This window comes from Tamandua tetradactyla, chromosome 5 (genome assembly GCF_023851605.1).
Source record: "Tamandua tetradactyla isolate mTamTet1 chromosome 5, mTamTet1.pri, whole genome shotgun sequence".
NCBI lineage: Eukaryota > Metazoa > Chordata > Mammalia > Pilosa > Myrmecophagidae > Tamandua > Tamandua tetradactyla.
The window spans coordinates 166,154,324-166,170,214 of NC_135331.1; the positions used below are offsets into that span (position 1 = coordinate 166,154,324).

Consider the following 15,891-nt stretch of genomic DNA (forward strand, 5'->3'; position numbering starts at 1 on the left):
AAGACGGAATCAAACAATAGTCTAGGCAGAGTCACTCATGTAAATTTATTGTTAGGAGAGCAAAATTATTAGGAATTTGCCTTAAATAGCCCTGAGAGACTCTGGGTTGACATTCCAGAATAAAGAGCAACTTTATATACGAAATCACCCGCCAAACGTGAGTGGTGAACAGAAGATGCTGCAGCAAAACTGCAAGGGAGACTGTGGAGCAGATTCCCTGAACTACGGGGCAAACAGTTCTTGACCTCTGCTTCACAGGCAGACTCACCTCAAAAGCAAAACATCAAGGGAAACCCAAATAGGTTGAAATATAAACAACAGAACCTACCACAGGAGATAAAAGTTGAGCAAGTCATGACCACGAAAGTAAACAAAGACAAGGAGCAAACAGCATGGTAATGATGTGTCCTGAGCTCAAGGATCAGTTATATGCTTAGCTCTTAACTGAACTTTGTTAGGGACCAAGAATGCAGCTAGTCCCACAATTATGGGCAATTATCAGGGTCACAGCAAGCCTAGTGGCTACAAGAGCCCACGAGGAAACCTTAGGAATTTTTTCATCCTATTTAACTGGTAGGAGTGAGACATTCACAATAGGAGTCAAGGGCAAAAGCATACATTTGTCTGATGAACACTGTCAAACTGCTAATAAATCATTATTAAACGCCACTCTCAATAATTTGGACACAGAAAAAATATAAACATAGGAAACAATAGAACTTAAGAAGTTAGATCATCTCCTTGTTAAGCAATACATTCACTAAATGTAATTCATATTGTAAAATATCCTTTAAAAACGTGGCCTGTCAAGAATAGAACACGTGTGGTATATCTGAGCTAGGATATTACAGAGGGCCAAAACGCAAGTATAAAATATCTCAAGGGAAAGTGAATGGAATAAGGAAAACATCAGACCACATTATACTCACTTCAGGAAAGTAAAGACTATAAACAGGATGCGTTATCTTTGATTTGGTTTCCAACAGAGCTCTCTCCTTTCGCTGTATACTTTGCTGTAATTCTTGCCATTCCTAGTAAAGAAAAAATTAAAATATTTGAAATCAACTGTTTTCACAGGTTTCGAGGAGTTTCATTCTTCTTTCCGCTATTATTCTTGACAATAACTAACCAGTTAAGATTAGAATGAGTTCAGTCCCACAAATCTGATCATTTTCCCATTCAAAACTTACAGTGACTCTTTATAAATCAATTCTAACCCCAGAGCTATTCAGGAGCTGACCCTAGGCTACCTCTCTATTCTCCTGTTGCTGCTCTCCTCCTTGCAATTTAAACTACTTACATTTCTTTGAATTCACCAAGCTGTCTCATTCCTCCTAAACCCTGTTTGGATTTTTGGTTTTTCCTTTCTCTGCCCAGAAAATTCTGACCAGGAAATTCAATTTAAATTACTTACATTTCTTTGAATTCACCAAGCTGTCTCATTCCTCCTAAACCCTGTTTGGATTTTTGGTTTTTCCTTTCTCTGCCCAGAAAATTCTGACCAGAAAATTCTTTCAGAAGAGACTAAAGCTTAAAGTATGAACTCCTGTGTAAAACCTCCAATTTTCATCGAAAGCATGGATGCATTATTTCCTCACACTTTATCTCTTTGAGCCTTTGCCTTTACCTTTTCCTCTTTTTGGACTCTCCTTTTGCCTCACAGGCCATTCCTGTTTCTCTTTCAAATCACAAGGGTTACTTGTTTGATCTAACCAAACAAGAACACTGACAAACATAAAGGAAATGGCTCTTCAGTTTACAGTTAATTTGCAATGGCACCATTAAGGACCATTATTCGTCCACCAAAAACATTCTTCTTTACTTAATGTCATGCCATAGTCTATACTCTCAGTCTTAAAAAATTATTCCTCAGGACACTTTCTCTGTCCTAGATGTCTTATGTATTCCTTGAAACAAGGTGAAATTTCTTAAATATTTAGCTTTTCCCTTAACCAACCTCTTGACATTAGGGTCAACAGTAAGGTTTCATTAACTGGAAATTGAGAGTCTTTTAAGTAACTGCTTCCTATTTCACAACCTATGTTCCTCCTTACTCTTATTACCAGGGAGATCCCCAACACTAAAAAATCCCTTAAGAAACCAAACTGACTTAACTCAGATCCAGGCCCTGCACCACCTAGCAATTTAAGATTTAAGAAAATCAGAATTTACAATCCTTATTAAGAACAATTTTTCTTTACAATCCTGACCACCTCCCTCAAAATTATTCTTTACAAAGTAACAAGAACTAATATTAAAACTATACTGTCATTGTTTAAGACAAGCAAACAGCAAGCAAGCAAACAACAAAACCCCAAATAATCATCAGAGGTACAACTTAATTACTTAAACTCTTAAGTCTTACTGCTTCATCATCTTTGTTTTGTTTTTCATCTTGCTCTCTATCAGAGTCTCTCTCACTACCATCATCTTTTTCACTTTGAGACTCTCTATTGGTTTCTTCTTCTTCAGAATCACTGCCTTTGTCAGACACTTCATCTTCATCTTCCTTTACTGCAGCTTCCTAAAAGGAAAGTATATATCATTCTGAGTCCCTGAAATTAACTTACTGTCATTAAAACTAATTGGTTCAAGGTTACAATTCCACTATTATTCGTATAGGATTTTTAAAAATTATGAACATTCTTATAAAGATGTGAAAGCCCTACTGAAGGTGTTTAACATTTGGCTTATTTGTCTATTAATTATTTTATTCATTCTTTGCTTCTAAAATAAAAATATTTTATTTCTATCTGCAAGATATTCCACCACAATAAATGGTTTGTTATTCAAAAACATCAACTACATATATATTTTATTTGTGGCGGAGAGAAACAGAACGTTAATAGAAAAGTACTGCTTTGGGAGTTTAAAATTTTCTATAACAGACAGGGTGTAACAAAATAAGGAAAGCCAATATGCCAGGCAAAATACTTACTAGTACATCTCAAGAAGAAAAAGAATAGCAAATTAAATTCAAAAGAGTAGAAGAAATAAATAGTAAAAACCAGAAATCAATTGAAAGAGAAAGCTGATATATAAAAAGAAAACTCAAACAAAATCAAAAGTTGATTCTTTGAAAAGATTAATAAAGTTGATAAACCCCTGGGCAAGACTGCTCAAGGAAAAAAAAAAAGAGATAAAGGACACAAAATACCAATACTAGGAATAAAAAAGGAGCCACTACACATTCGATAGACATTAAAAATAAAAGAATATGCCAAATAACTTTATGCAAAAAACCTGATAACTTAAAAGAAAATTTCTATAAAATACAATTGACCAAAACCAATGTAAGAAAAAAGTAGAAAATGTGAATAGTTCTATATTGTTAAAGAAACAGAATCCAGAACTTAAACCCTTTTAAAAACTCTAGGCCCAGATGACTTCCCCAAGAATTCTTCCAAATAAGAAAGAAACAAATCCAAGCTTACACAAACTCTTCCAAGAAAAACAAACAACAAAAAAACAGAGAACACTTCCTAACTTGTTTAATCAGCATTAAACCTCATACAAAACCTGATGAAGAATTTGCAGAAAAGGAAAATAACAAGCCAATATTCTTTCATAAAAATAGACGGGAGAGTCCAAACAAAATATTATCAAATCCAGATAAACATAAAACAAATACTACATTACGACAATTGAGATTTGTATAAGAAATTCAAGGACAGTTAAAAATTTTAAATCCATCAATATAATCCACCACTTCAGCAGAAAGAAGAAAAATCATATGGTCATGACGTAAGAAATGGCATTTAATAAAATTCAGTAACTGTTCATGACAAAAATTCTCAGGAAAACTGGGAATAGAAAAGGAATTTCCTTAACTTGATAAAGAATATCTACAAAAACCCTATAACTAATATCATATTTAGTGGTAAAATAATGTTTGCTTTCTTCCTGAGTTCAAAAAGACAAGGATGTGGAGTGATGCAAATGCTCTAAAAATGATCATGATCAACTATGTGATGATATTGTAAGTAATTAATTGTATACTGTGGTTGAAAATTTCTCAGTAAAAATATTTAAAAAAAAATCTAATGGAAGAGAGAAGCAAAAAAAAAAAAAAAAGGACAAAGATGCCTCAGGAGCATCATTTCTAATTAACATTATACCAGAGGTTCTAGCCAGTACAGTAAGGCAGAAAGGAAGAAAAGGAGAAAGAACATAGATTGACTAGAAATAAAAACCAAAACTGTCTTTACAGATAGCATGACTATAGATACAAAAAAAAAAATCTACAAGCAAATGATCAGAATTACTTGTCAATTTACCAAGACTCCTTGATACAAGGCCAATCAATATCTAGAAAGCAACTGTGTTCCTATAATAGCACCAGTAAACACTGCAGAACAAATTGTTTTTAATGCCACTTACAATAGCACCAGAAAGCATCAATTCTGGGAGTAAATTTAATAAAAGATGTACCTTACCTCTACCACTGGAAATTATAAAACACTGCTGAGAGAAATTTAAAAGATCTAATTAATGAATATAAACCAGGATTATGATTAAAAACTCAATATTGAAACCAAGGCGACTGGCGCCCACACCACGCGCAGCCCCCGGACCAACTGAGAGAATTGGATCGGAAACCCCCAGGCCGCGGAGAACGGTGACCCCGTGACTCCCGGGGAACGTGCACTCTCTCGGGCGGGCCGCTGCCGCTGGCGCCCTCCCGCCACGCTTGTTGCCCAGGGCCGACTAGGAAATTCAGACGGGATCTTTCCCTGGCTGCGGCGACCAGCAACCCTCCCTGCGTTCGGACACCCTCCCTGCGTTCGGACCCCGGGCCGGCTCAAGCCGCTTCGGCTAGCGAACCCCCAGGACGGCGAGAGTTTTCCAAAGTTTAAGGTCCCACAGCACCTTTTACTGGTGGGACCCGCAGACAAACGTGTGCCACGAGCGCCACCTACTGGGCAGGATAAGAAAAACAGAACCCAGAGATTTCACAGAAAAATATTACAACCTTGCTGGGTCCAACACCAAGAGAAATCTGAATAAATGCCCAGACGCCAGCAGCAGAAGATAACTGTCCACGCTCAAAAGATTGAGAATATGGCTCAGTCAAAGGAACAAACCAATAGCTCAAATGAGACACAAGAGCTGAGACAACTAATGCTGAATATACGAACAGAAATGGAAAACCTCTTCAAAAATGAAATCGATAAATTGAGGGAGGACATGAAGAGGACATGGGCTGAACATAAAGAAGAAATAGAAAAACTGAAAAAACAAATCGCAGAACTTATGGAAGTGAAGGATAAAGTAGCAAACATAGAAAAAATAATGGATAGCTACAATGATAGATTTAAAGAGACAGAAGATAGAATTAGTGATTTGGAGGATGGAACATCTGAATTCCAAAAAGAAACAGAAACTATAGGGAAAAGAATGGAAAAATTTGAACAGGGTATCAGGGAACTCAAGGACAATATGAACCGCACAAATATACGTGTTGTGGGTGTCCCAGAAGGAGAAGAGAAGGGAAAAGGAGGAGAAAAACTAATGGAAGAAATTATCACTGAAAATTTCCCAACTCTTATGAAAGACCTAAAATTACAGATCCAAGAAGTGCAGCGCACCCCAAAGAGATTAGACCCAAATAGGCGTTCTCCAAGACACTTACTAGTTAGAATGTCAGAGGTCAAAGAGAAAGAGAAGATCTTGAAAGCAGCAAGAGAAAAACAATCCATTACATACAAGGGAAACCCAATAAGACTTTGTGTAGATTTCTCAGCAGGAACCATGGAAGCTAGAAGAAAGTGGGATGATATATTTAAAATACTAAAAGAGAAAAACTGCCAACCAAGACTCCTATATCCAGCAAAATTATCCTTCAAAAATGAGGGAGAAATTAAAACATTTCAGACAAAAAGTCACTGAAAGAATTTGTGACCAAGAGACCAGCTCTACAAGAAATACTAAAGGGAGCACTAGAGTCAGATACAAAAAGACAGAAGAGAGAGATATGGAAAAGAGTGTAGAAAGAAGGAAAATCAGATATGATATATATAATACAAAAGGCAAAATGTTAGAGGAAAATATTATCCAAACAGTAATAACACTAAATGTCAATGGACTGAATTCCCCAATCAAAAGACATAGATTGGCAGAATGGATTAAAAAACAGGATCCTTCTATATGCTGTCTACAGGAAACACATCTTAGACCCAAAGATAAACATAGGTTGAAAGTGAAAGGTTGGGAAAAGATATTTCATGCAAATAACAACCAGAAAAGAGCAGGAGTGGCTATACTAATATCCAACAAATTAGACTTCAAATGTAAAACAGTTAAAAGAGACAAAGAAGGACACTATATACTAATAAAAGGAACAATTAAACAAGAAGACATAACAATCATAAATATTTACGCACCGAATCAGAATGCCCCAAAATACGTGAGGAATATACTGCAAACACTGAAAAGGGAAATAGACTCATATACCATAATAGTTGGAGACTTCAACTCACCACTCTCATCAAGGGACAGAACATCTAGACAGAGGATCAACAAAGAAATAGAGAATCTGAATATTACTATAAATGAACTAGACTTAATAGACATTTATAGGACATTACATCCCACAACAGCAGGATACACCTTTTTCTCAAGTGCTCATGGATCATTCTCAAAGATAGACCATATGCTGGGTCACAAAGCAAGTCTTAACAAATTTAAAAAGATTGAAATCTTACACAACACTTTCTCGGACCATAAAGGAATGATGTTGGAAATCAATAATAGGCAGAGTGCCAGAAAATTCACAAATACGTGGAGGCTCAACAACACACTCCTAAACAACGACTGGGTCAAAGAAGAAATTGCAAGAGAAATTAGCAAATACCTCGAGGCGAATGAAAATGAAAACACAACATATCAAAACTTATGGGACGCAGCAAAGGCAGTGCTAAGAGGGAAATTTATTGCTCTAAATGCCTATATCAGAAAAGAAGAAAAGGCAAAAATTCAGGAATTAACTATCCATTTGGAAGAACTGGAGAAAGAAGAGCAAGCTAACCCCAAAGCAAGCAAAAGGAAAGAAATAACAAAGATTAGAGCACAAATAAATGAAATTGAGAACATGAAAACAATAGAGAAAATCAATAAGGCCAGAAGTTGGTTCTATGAGAAAATCAATAAGATTGATGGGCCCTTAGCAAGATTGACAAAAAGAAGAGAGAGGATGCAAATAAATAAGATCAGAAATGGAAGAGGAGACATAACTACTGACCTCACAGAAATAAAGGAGGTAATAACAGGATACTATGAACAACTTTACGCTAATAAATACAACAATTTAGAGGAAATGGACGGGTTCCTGGAAAGACATGAACAACCAACTTTGACTCAAGAAGACATAGATGACCTCAACAAACCAATCACAAGTAAAGAAATTGAATTAGTCATTCAAAAGCTTCCTAAAAAGAAAAGTCCAGGACCAGATGGCTTCACATGTGAATTCTACCAAACGTTCCAGAAAGAATTAGTACCAATTCTCTTCAAACTCTTCAAAAAAATCGAAGTGGAGGGAAAACTACCTAATTCATTCTATGAAGCCAACATCACCCTCATACCAAAACCAGGCAAAGATATTACAAAAAAAGAAAACTACAGACCAATCTCTCTAATGAATACAGATGCAAAAATCCTCAATAAAATTCTAGCAAATCGTATCCAACAACACATTAAAAGAATTATACATCATGACCAAGTAGGATTCATCCCAGGTATGCAAGGATGGTTCAACATAAGAAAATCAATTAATGTAATACACCATATCAACAAATCAAAGCAGAAAAATCACATGATCATCTCAATTGATGCAGAGAAGGCATTCGACAAGATTCAACATCCTTTCCTGTTGAAAACACTTCAAAAGATAGGAATACAAGGGAACTTCCTTAAAATGATAGAGGGAATATATGAAAAACCCACAGCTAATATCATCCTCAATGGGGAAAAATTGAAAACTTTCCCCCTAAGTCAGGAACAAGACAAGGATGTCCACTATCACCACTATTATTCAACATTGTGTTGGAGGTTCTAGCCAGAGCAATTAGACAAGAAAAAGAAATACAAGGCATCAAAATTGGAAAGGAAGAAGTAAAACTATCACTGTTTGCAGACGATATGATACTATACGTCGAAAACCCGGAAAAATCCACAACAAAACTACTAGAGCTAATAAATGAGTACAGCAAAGTAGCAGGTTACAAGATCAACATTCAAAAATCTGTAGCATTTCTATACACTAGTAATGAACAAGCTGAGGGGGAAATCAAGAAACGAATCCCATTTACAATTGCAACTAAAAGAATAAAATACCTAGGAATAAATTTAACTAAAGAGACAAAAAACCTATATAAAGAAAACTACAAAAAACTGCTAAAAGAAATCACAGAAGACCTAAATAGATGGAAGGGCATACCGTGTTCATGGATTGGAAGACTAAATATAGTTAAGATGTCAATCCTACCTAAATTGATTTACAGATTCAATGCAATACCAATCAAAATCCCAACAACTTTTTCAGAAATAGAAAAACCAATAAGCAAATTTATCTGGAAGGGCAGGGTGCCCCGAATTGCTAAAAACATCTTGAGGAAAAAAAACGAAGCTGGAGGTCTCGCGCTGCCTGACTTTAAGGCATATTATGAAGCCACAGTGGTCAAAACAGCATGGTATTGGCATAAAGATAGATATATCGACCAATGGAATCGAATAGAGTGCTCAGATATAGACCCTCTCATCTATGGACATTTGATCTTTGATAAGGCAGTCAAGCCAACTCACCTGGGACAGAGCAGTCTCTTCAATAAATGGTGCCTAGAGAACTGGATATCCATATGCAAAAGAATGAAAGAAGACCATCTCTCACACCCTATACAAAAGTTAACTCAAAATGGATCAAAGATCTAAACATTAGGTCTAAGACCATAAAACAGTTAGAGGAAAATGTTGGGAGATATCTTATGGATCTTACAATTGGAGGCGGTTTTATGGACCTTAAACCTAAAGCAAGAGCACTGAAGAAGGAAATAAATAAATGGGAACTCCTCAAAATTAAACACTTTTGTGCATCAAAGAACTTCATCAAGAAAGTAGAAAGACAGCCTTCACAATGGGAGACAATATTTGGAAATGATATATCAGATAAAGGTCTAGTATCCAGAATTTATAAAGAGATTGTTCATCTCAACAACAAAAAGACAGCCAACCCAATTACAAAATGGGAAAAAGACTTGAACAGACACCTCTCAGAAGAGGAAATACGGATGGCCAAGAGGCACATGAAGAGATGCTCAATGTCCCTGGCCATTAGAGAAATGCAAATCAAAACCACAATGAGATATCATCTCACACCCACCAGAATGGCCATTATCAACAAACAGAAAATGACAAGTGCTGGAGAGGATGCGGAGAAAGAGGCACACTTATCCACTGTTGGTGGGAATGTCAAAGGGTGCAACCACTGTGGAAGGCAGTTTGGCGGTTCCTCAAAAAGCTGAATATAGAATTGCCATACGACCCAGCAATACCATTGCTAGGTATCTACTCAAAGGACTTAAGGGCAAAGACACAAACGGACATTTGCACACCAATGTTTATAGCAGCATTATTTACAATTGCAAAGAGATGGAAACAGCCAAAATCTCCATCAACAGAAGAGTGGCTAAACAAACTGTGGTATATACATACGATGGAATATTATGCAGCTTTAAGACAAGATAAACTTATGAACCATGTAATAACATGGATGGACCTAGAGAATATTATGCTGAGTGAATCCAGCCAAAAACTAAAGGACAAATACTGTATGGTCCCACTGATGTGAACGGACATTCGAGAATAAACTTGAAATATGTCATTGGTAACAGAGTTCAGCAGGAGTTAGAAACAGGGTAAGACAATGGGTAATTGAAGCTGAAGGGATACAGACTGTGCAACAGGACTAGATACAAAAACTCAAAAATGGACAGCACAATAATACCTAATTGTAAAGTAATCATGTTAAAACACTGAATGAAGCTGCATCTGAGCTATAGGTTTTGTTTTGTTTTGTTTGTTTTGTTTTGATTTTACTATTATTACTTTTATTTTTTTCTCTATATTAACATTCTATATCTTTTTCGGTTATGTTGCTAGTTCTTCTAAACCAATGCAAATGTACTAAGAAATGATGATCATGCATCTATGTGATGATGTTAAGAATTAATGATTGCATGTGTAGAATGGTATGATCTCTAAATGTTGGGTTAATTTCTTTTTTTTCCGTTAATTAAAAAAAAAAAAAAGAGAAGGGATAATTGGAGATGAAGGGATACAGACTGTACAACGGGACTGGATATAAAAACTCAGAAATGGACAGCACAATACTACCCAATTGTAATGCAATTATGTTAAAACACTGAATGAAGCTGCATGTGAGGTATAGGTTTTTTGTTTTTGTTTTTTTTTCTTTCTATTATTGTTTTAATTCTTATTCTGTTGTCTTTTTATTTCTTTTTCTAAATCGATGCAAGCTAACATGTTAATTCAATTCTTCTCATATCGAGCCACAGATCCAATGCACTACCACTCTAAATTCCAGCAATTTTTTTTGATGAAAACTGCCAAGCTTATTCTAAAAATTTGGACATACAAAGGACCTAAAATAGTCAAAACCATTTTGAAGAAGTAAAATATGAGTTAACAGACTTATCCTACCATATTTCAAGACAATATAAAGCTATGATAATTAAGATCGTGTAGTATTTGCACAAGAATAGACAAAAACATCGATGGAATGGACTAGAGTCCAAAACAGACCAGCACATATAGTCATGGTCACATGATTTATGATAAAAGGTACCACTGCAGTTCAGTGTGGAAAGGATGATCCTTTCACTAGATAGTGATGGAATAAATGGCCCATTTATTCTATCTCAGACTGTTCACAAAAATTAATTCAAGATGGATCAAAGAACTAAATATAAACGGTGCTTCTAAAATAAAACAGAAAATATTTTCATGTCCTTGGAGTAGGCAGATATGCCTTAAACAGAACACATAAAAATCACTAACCATTAACAGAAAAGACCAATGAATAAAACGGGTTTCATTAAAACTTAAGAACATCAAAAGCTACCATTAAGACAGTAAACAAGTAAGGATTCCTATCCAGGATATATAAAGGACTCCTTTAAATTAGTAAGATGATGACAAACAACCCTATGGAAAAAGAGGATATCCAAATGACCAATAAGCATATGAAAAGCTGCCAACATCATTAGTCACCAGGTAAACACAAAAAAACCCCACAGAAATACTATTACAGATCCACCATATAATGGCTAAAAAATAAAAAGACCGATGAAGGCAAGTGCTGCAGAAGATGTGGAACAAACAGACCCTCATATTTTGCTGGTAGGAATATAGAATGATACAACTGTGAAAAACTGGCTCTTAAATTAAACATACACCTATTTTACAATCCAGTAAATCCATTGCTAAGTACATACCCAAGAAAAATGAATGCATATGCCCATAAAATGACAAGTATAATAATCATAGTACCTTCACTCAAAATAGACAAAAACTACAAACAACTCAAATGTCCACCCATCACAGAATAGAAAAAACTATGGCCTGCTTACACAATGAAATACTATACATGCACACACACAAAAGAACAGTCTACTCCTATACACAATACAGATGAATGTTACAGACATAATATTGAGCAAAAGGAGCCAAAAATTCACAATTATTCCATTTACACAAAACTTAAGAACAGGCAAAATTGACCCATGGTGATTAGTCTGGAAGAGGTGGGTAGTGACCTGGGGAGTGGATGCAGAGGTTACTGAATGGGAAAGGGCACAACGGAGCTTTCTAGGGTGCTGGTAATATTTTATATTTTGATCTGGGTATTAAGGGAGCATACATATGACAACTTCAGGAGCTGTACATTTAAGATTTAAACATTTTAGTGTATGTATGTTATTCCTCAATAAAAATAACGGTGATGATGGTAAACTCACACTCCCAACGACTCCATTTGCCTGCTTTTGTTTCTGTTTTGACTGTGATAATGGCACAGGTGTAGGCTTTTTTTTTAAAGGTTTCTTTTTTTTTGATTTAGCTGTTTTCTTGGGTCCTTTACTCTTCTGTTGCCATCCTCCTTTCATCCTGTTCTTGTTAGTATCACCCTGCTGTAAATCATAACACACATAAAAACTCAGAAATTATAGCAAAAGTTCATTGGGAAGTCATGAGTAATTTTTAGGTGGAAATGGCTAACTGAATGTTTTCACAAACTGAATTATACTTTCTCACAGCAATATAAGTCAATCAGAAAACTAAATTAAAACATTTCTTTCGCTAAGAAACACAGGTAAGAAAACTCAAGTTTTTACCCCATCTTCTGCTGGTTGTTCTTCTGCAGCACAGATGAACTGCTCCTTTTCAAACACTTCCTACAGGGAGCAAGAAAAAATGTATAGAGTCTGTCTGCATTTATCTTTCAGATAAACAAAATAATCTTCCAAAATTCATTACCAGTAGGTTTTTTTTCACTGGCTACAATGACTGATGAATGTGTGCAAATTCAGATAGTTACCTCCTGAAGTACCTCACATTGGTCTTGAATATATTTTTAAAAGCAGCATAGTCTACTTAAATTTACAAATGCAATGCCTTCAAATATGCAAATTCAATATAAAGTAAAAAATACTTATAGTAACAATTTCACTTTTATTCTAATAGTAGTCAGACACGAATATTTTAATGTTACGAAAATTAGGCTACCTTATTTTCTAATATTTACATGTCCAGAAGACTAATTTTAACAGTTTATTCAAAGTCACTGAAGCCAGAAGCAGAAAGCAATGAAACCCAGGAGAGAAGGATCAGCAGAAGCTTGGCATATGCCTTCACACATGACAGAAGTGTTTCAGATGCCAGTGGCCTTTCTTCAGAGAAATGTCTTGAAACCTCCAGGTTGTTCCAACACCATAGGAGCTCTGAAGCCCAGAGATACTGGACCGTTCAAGAACCACCACCAAATTCACTGCATCATTCCTTTGCCCCGTAATAACAACGCCCCCTTTTTTAAGCTCTGAAGCAGTCAAGAGAGTCAACACCCAGTTATCCCTCAAGATTGAGAGATAATAAATGAGAGGGAGGAACTGTAATCAAAGAATTAGGATTTAGGGATGATTTTGATTACTTTACTTTCTGGTATACTGAAGTAGACAGAGGGAAATTCCTGAAATCTCTAAATCATAAACCATCTGCCTTGATCTCTGATAATGATTGCATAGCCCTATCTTCTGCCCCTGTGATTGTAAAAACCTTGTGTGAGGAACCTTCATTTGTACCCAGTTATTCAATTTTTCAACTTCAGAGTCCTGTAATCACTAAAGACAGCCCCTAATGTTTTTTAACAAAGGGTCTTGGGTCAACTCAGAACTAACCCACCCCTAGTCCAAAGTAAACTTGATAACTAAGACTGGATCTAACCAAGTGGGCTGCCTGACATGTGCAGTAGCTTAGATTTTAACCTACAAATCATCTATACCTCATTCTGCCATTTTCCTACATACATTCTGTGACTAGGCATGTCATCAATCTGCACATGCTCAATAGTTGCTCAATAGTTAGATCACCTCTAATTACATCATCTGGGACCACTGTGCTTATTATCCTAAACCCTGCCCAGCTTTTCTCTAATAAAACTATCAAAATGATTGCAATTAGAGGAGAAAGACTTTGAGCCAGGAGGCTATTTGCTCCCTACTACCTGCCAGTAATAAAAGCTTTCTCTCTTTGAGAAAAAAAAAGAGTTTATTCATTATTGTCAGCGGTACTACTCACTGGATTTATGAGTAAGAGGTGAATCACAAAGAAAATCCATATGTCCTAAAGATATACCCACCCATTATACAATCCATTTAAAATCAACACAAAACTGTATATTTAGGATTTAAATCTCAATAAGAACCCTTAAGATCTATACTGGAAGACAAGCGATATGGGCTATATTTAGTGATCTCCCTGAAATTATTAAAGCTAACAGAAATAATTATAACTGTCAGGTTATAAACAGTGGAGATAGTCCAACTCAGTGGTCAGTAAACTAAGACCTGTGCTGGTTTGAAAGGATATATGTACCCTAGGAAAGCCATGTTTTAATCCTAATCCCATTTTGTAAAGACAGCCGTTTATTCTACTCCCTATTCAGCATTGTATGCTTGAAACTGTAATTAGATCATCTCCCTGGAGGTGTGATTTAATCAAGAGTGGTTATTAAACTGGATTAGGTAGAGGTGTGTCTCCACCCATTTGGGTGGGCCTTGATTAGTTTACTGGAATCCTATAAAAGAGGAAACATTTTGGAGAAAGTGAGAGATACAGAGAGAGCAGAGCAGAATGACACAGCCACAAGAAGCAGAGTCCATCAGCCAGCGATCTTTGAAGATGAAGAAGGAAAATACCTTCCGGGGAGCTTCATGAAACAGGAAGCCAGGAGGAAACTAGCAGATGATGCCATATTTGCAACGTGCCTTTCCAGATGAGAGAGGAACTCTGTGTTCACCATGTGCCTTTTCACTTGAGAGAGAAACTCTGAACTTCATAGGCCTTCTTGAACCAAGTTATCTTTCCACTGGATACCTTAGATTGGACATTTCTATAGGCTTGTTTTAATTGGGACATTTTCTCAGCCTTTAATTCTCCTTTTTTAAAAGCCGTTCTGTTTCTGGTATATTGCATTCTGGCAGCTAGCAAACTAGAACAAGGCCCAACTCCTTTTTAAACAAAATCTACTGGAACACAGCCACACTCATCTGTTGAGTTAAAATAAGTAGGTAAAGAAGACCATATAGCCCATGAAACATAAAATACTTAATATCTGGGCCTTTACAGAAAAAGTCGGTCAACCTCAGGCCTAATTCTCTCATTACTTCTTTCATTTACTAGCTGGAAATGCTTCTATCAAAATCTTCTAATATTTGGTTACTCTGAGGTACTGTTCATACAAGAATGACAGGATAAATAGTTGATTCTATTCCTCCAACATGCTTTTCCTTTTCTTCTGTAAGGTACCTCAGAAGTGTCAACAGTCCAAGACCAATTTTTATGATCATTTCTCAGCCGAGAATTCCTAGAGCACACGGATAAGAAAAATCTGCACTCTGCATTCCAAACCCAATCCTGGCACGTACTTGGAAGTACCTCTTCTCCCAAGGCACCTTTCATTCAGAGTCTGTAACACAAATGCTTCCTTACCACTTGCTACCATAAAATCAGGGTCTTTAATTTGGTATATCCTACTGCTTTTTCTACCAGAGATTTAGATAGACATGGGATTTAAATGCTGCATGTATTTCTTGCAGGTGCTCAGAGATGCGAAAGTGGAATAGGCTAAAATCTACCATTAGTTGAATAAACTGAATTGAAATACTACACATTGTCTTTTTTTTAAAAAAAAAACCACAAGTTGAAACTATACCAGTTAACCTGGGAGATGATATAAAAATATGATAAGATTTAAAGAAAAAAAGAATGAGAAATATGCATAGATGTACATGCACTGTAAGGGTTCTGATAGTAAGTATAAGCATGGAAAAATATATGAAAGGATATATATATATAAGACTATTAATGGTCATTTGGGGCTGATGTGGGGTTTACTGAGGGAGCTGGGTAAGAGAAAAGGCCGATGATAAAACCATGTAACTCTATGGACAAAAATGCATTAATATATAGAATGAGGTGAACTTCAAAATATTATCTCAGAGAGGTAGAATTTTAGGTGCTGTTAATTTCTTCCTACACTTCTTCTGTATTGCTTGAATTTTTTTCCAGATCATATAAATTTTTCACATAATCATAAAAACT

The 15,891-nt window shown here is 35.9% G+C and overlaps 1 protein-coding gene across 1 annotated transcript in view; it reads right to left on the minus strand.

Moving 5' to 3' along the window:
- SEC63 (SEC63 protein translocation regulator) overlaps positions 1 to 15,891 on the minus strand; it is a 106,055-nt gene that overhangs the window by 14,577 nt on the left and 75,587 nt on the right. Inside the window, exons 15-18 of the mRNA XM_077162564.1 lie at positions 12,408 to 12,467; positions 12,033 to 12,203; positions 2,366 to 2,524; positions 930 to 1,031 (exon numbers count right to left, since the gene is read on the minus strand). Coding sequence (XP_077018679.1) covers positions 930 to 1,031; positions 2,366 to 2,524; positions 12,033 to 12,203; positions 12,408 to 12,467 — 492 coding nt within the window. The remainder of the gene's footprint in view (positions 1 to 929; positions 1,032 to 2,365; positions 2,525 to 12,032; positions 12,204 to 12,407; positions 12,468 to 15,891) is intronic.